The sequence below is a fragment of the Raphanus sativus genome, chromosome 2, assembly GCF_000801105.2.
Source record: "Raphanus sativus cultivar WK10039 chromosome 2, ASM80110v3, whole genome shotgun sequence".
In the NCBI taxonomy this organism is placed as follows: Eukaryota; Viridiplantae; Streptophyta; class Magnoliopsida; order Brassicales; family Brassicaceae; genus Raphanus; species Raphanus sativus.
This window is the reverse complement of record NC_079512.1, coordinates 3,356,480-3,359,902: the sequence shown is the minus strand read 5'-3', so window position 1 is coordinate 3,359,902 and position 3,423 is coordinate 3,356,480. Positions and strand designations below refer to the sequence as shown.

General features: G+C 31.3%; 1 protein-coding gene across 1 annotated transcript; it reads left to right on the top strand.

Moving 5' to 3' along the window:
- The first annotated feature begins 1,930 nt into the window (after positions 1-1,930).
- Positions 1,931-2,377, top strand: LOC108831465 (uncharacterized). The gene has a single exon (XM_018605015.1). It carries the CDS (start codon positions 1,931-1,933, stop codon positions 2,375-2,377), a length of 447 nt encoding a protein of 148 aa, XP_018460517.1.
- Positions 2,378-3,423: the final 1,046 nt, after the last annotated feature.

Here is a 3,423-nt window from a genome sequence, read left to right as displayed (position 1 = left end):
GGAACCACATGTTTGGCCAAGTTTTGCTACGGAATTAGAGAGGATAGAGACACTGCTCATATGCTTTCCGGACTTCAAGATTACTTTTGTTCCAAGGGCGCGTAACCAGATTTCAGATTCTTTAGCTAAGACAGCTAGATCCTTCCATAGGAAGTTATTTTTTGTTGGTTGTTCTATTCCGGTCTGGTTACCCAGACCACCTCAAGTTTGAGTAATAGAATAGCCGTTTGCCGTCAAAAAAAAAAAATCAATAACACTAATTATTTTACTCATCTATTATGTAGTTGTATTTTATTACGTTAAAAATGTTCATTTAGTGTTGTAAAAAAAAGTTGTTTAAATTCCAAATTCTGATAAGTTGTCTTTTAGTTTTTTTTTTCAATTATATATACATCTTTTTCTTGTCAACTCATATATACATCTTTCTAAAAGATCAGTTAGTAAAAGAAAATGGAACAAAGTTTTATTTGTATGACTTCAACATGTCTAACAAACCGACCAATGAAAAAATATATAAAGCAAGATTCACTATCCCAATTACAACTTATTCCTCCACAATTTATAAACGATTATATATATATATATATACTGACTAATATATAATTTTTATATTTCACAAAATCATATGTTTTTATTTTAAATTTTATCCTAATTCGTTTAGTAATCGATTAGTTGAGAGAAATGCTTAGATTGCGAATTCCTTTGGTATTAAAATAGGAGCTTTATTGGAGACTAATTTTATGTTTATGTATTATTAATAAGAATGTCATTTTCTAGGTGGTAACACCATATTCATTCTCATCCTCTCTAATTAATTGTCTTCTCTTTACTAGACTTATTACATTATTTGCCATTATTCATTAATTGTAGCATAGCATAATGTTTTATTCACACAAATATATAACGTGTTTGTTAGCGTGTATGAAATGTGATCTCTAACTTAATTTGTACTCGGTTTAATATTACCATTTAGTTGTATCAATTAGTTTATTCTCGGTTATATCAAAACTAAAATCTTTTATATCATTTTAAACAGGTTACAATTACTATATCACATAAAATTGTGTTTGTCATTTTAATATATACTTGGTTTAACCTTAAAATTTGCAGATTCATCCGACTCGATTACATCATTTCACCCTATATACATACCGGTTATATATTATATCTCATCCCGCACAAGGTCACATTCCAGTTATTTGTATGTGTACTCGGTTTCATACTCGATGTCATTCTAATGTAAACTCGGTTTCATGTTTCTAAACCGGTTTGAGAGTCTGTTATTAATATAATCCATTCAGTACTTTTGAAAAATGAATAAATATTTACTTGTAAATGATGTAATCGAGTCTTCACCTGTAATTTAAATCCATTACTATAATCGATTCTTGATATTTAAGTTTCAATCCATTCATTTTTCTTTACATCGTGTTACATGTAATATAATAACTCCTTTAATATAATCCATGTAATATCAACAAACAATCCATGTAATATAACGAATCGATGCATGTACTATAACAAATTATGGAAGCTCCTTTTAAGATCCATATTATTTTTTTGTCTAGATAAAAAATTATAAATGCAATATACTATTAGTTAGTTTTATGGCAATTTAGTGTAAATGAATCCGATTAAAATAAATTTAAATATATTCTTAACGTGCAATTGTGGCATTTATTCTCACGCCCTGAAATTTTCAAAAATCGTAAGGGCATTTTCAATTAGCATTACTTGCATGACAATGCATGATCTTCGTAATATTCCAAATTAGGAATGTTTTGAGCTAAATATGACACTAATTACTGTTTTAAACGTACTCATTAATATTTTACGATTGTGGTAATGGAAAATTACAGTCGAAACCGAATCATATAGAGAAGTTTGGTTCTCCAGAGGGATCCCAAAGCATCGATTCCTAACTTGGCTAATGGCGCTAAATAGATCACCAACTCGTGATCGACTCCTCCAGTGGGGCGTTATCACTGATGGCTCTTGTCTCCTCTGCAACACTTCCCCTGAATCAAGATCTCATCTCTATTTTGAGTGTAGCTTCTCATGGACTGTCTGGCAGGACTTCCATCAGAGACTCCAATTCACTTCACCACGAACATGGGAGGAAGTGATGGAGGAACTCATGAACTTCACAGGTTCGCGTGCTTTGAAGACTTTGCTCATGCTTACATGGCAAGCAACGATCTATGTTCTGTGGGTGGAGAGGAACTGCAGACTCCATCGGCAAGTATATCGCTCTGCAAACTCTTTGTCTACTGATATTGATCGAACCATCAGAAGAAAGATAGCGAGTATCCGTCAAGACGCACCGCAACTCTCCTCCGACATGCTTTGTCAATGGTTCTCTGCTAATCTCTCTTGATCGCACAAACTAACGAGAGACGCTTCGTTACTCTCTATGCTTCTACCATCATCAATTGAGGGATTGGGCCTACTTCTTGGGCTTCTTTTCTCTAACAACTTCAGTCTGGGCTAATTATTTTGATTGGGTTTTTTAAAATGTAATGGCTACTTAGCCTACTAAGCTTTGCTTTGTACAATTTGCATTCTCATGCTTTTAATTTGAAAATCTTTTAGCAAAAAAAAAAAGAAAAAAAAAACCGAATCATATAGATTTTTTTTCATCGACACTGATTGATTTTAATTTTATTTGCGTTAACCAATATATATGTTTGTTTCCTATAATATTCCAATAAATCCGCTGTAAATTTGGATTACGAAAATAATTATGGGAAGTTTTTGGAAATCAATTTTAATTTGAATTACGCAAATAAAGATGAAAATTGGCTATCGTGATTTACCCTAGACCCACGCCTTGCATATACAAGGCCTTCTAGCTACATTTCCTCACCACCGCCTCCTTCTCAATGCATCCTTACCACATAAATTCTTGCAAGCACAACACTCATGGAGCGCTTTAATTCAGTTGCAGATTTGAACCTTTCAAGACAATGTGGAGAGTGAGGGTTAGTATTGTTCGATTGTGGAAATAATACTCTGCTTCTGGTGATCTAACCATTGGAATTGTTCTCATTGATCAAATGTAAGTTTCTACAATCCTTTGAATGTTGCATGTAATATTAAGTTCTTTTTAATCAATTTTTAATTTATTTTGTTTTCTCATTTTTGTTTCTTTCATATTTTATTAGTTTAGTGCTTATCCTATGCTTTATCTTATATTTATAATTTATTTATGAAAACAATAATTCATTGTCAATTTTTCGTTCATTTTTATTTCATAATTTATTTTATAGAATTTTTTCTTACTCTTAAGGATTCATTTTCACGAACTATACTTCGAGTTAACAAAACAAATACATAAGTTTTTTTTTTAAAAAAAATTGAAACTTAAGGTATATAGACATACACAAATCCGTGGAATCCATTATTATATAAAATGAAATATTT

Excerpts from the sequence above, each read along its gene's own strand:
- LOC108831465 (XM_018605015.1), top strand. The coding sequence starts at position 1,931 with ATGGCGCTAAATAGATCACCAACTCGTGATCGACTCCTCCAGTGGGGC.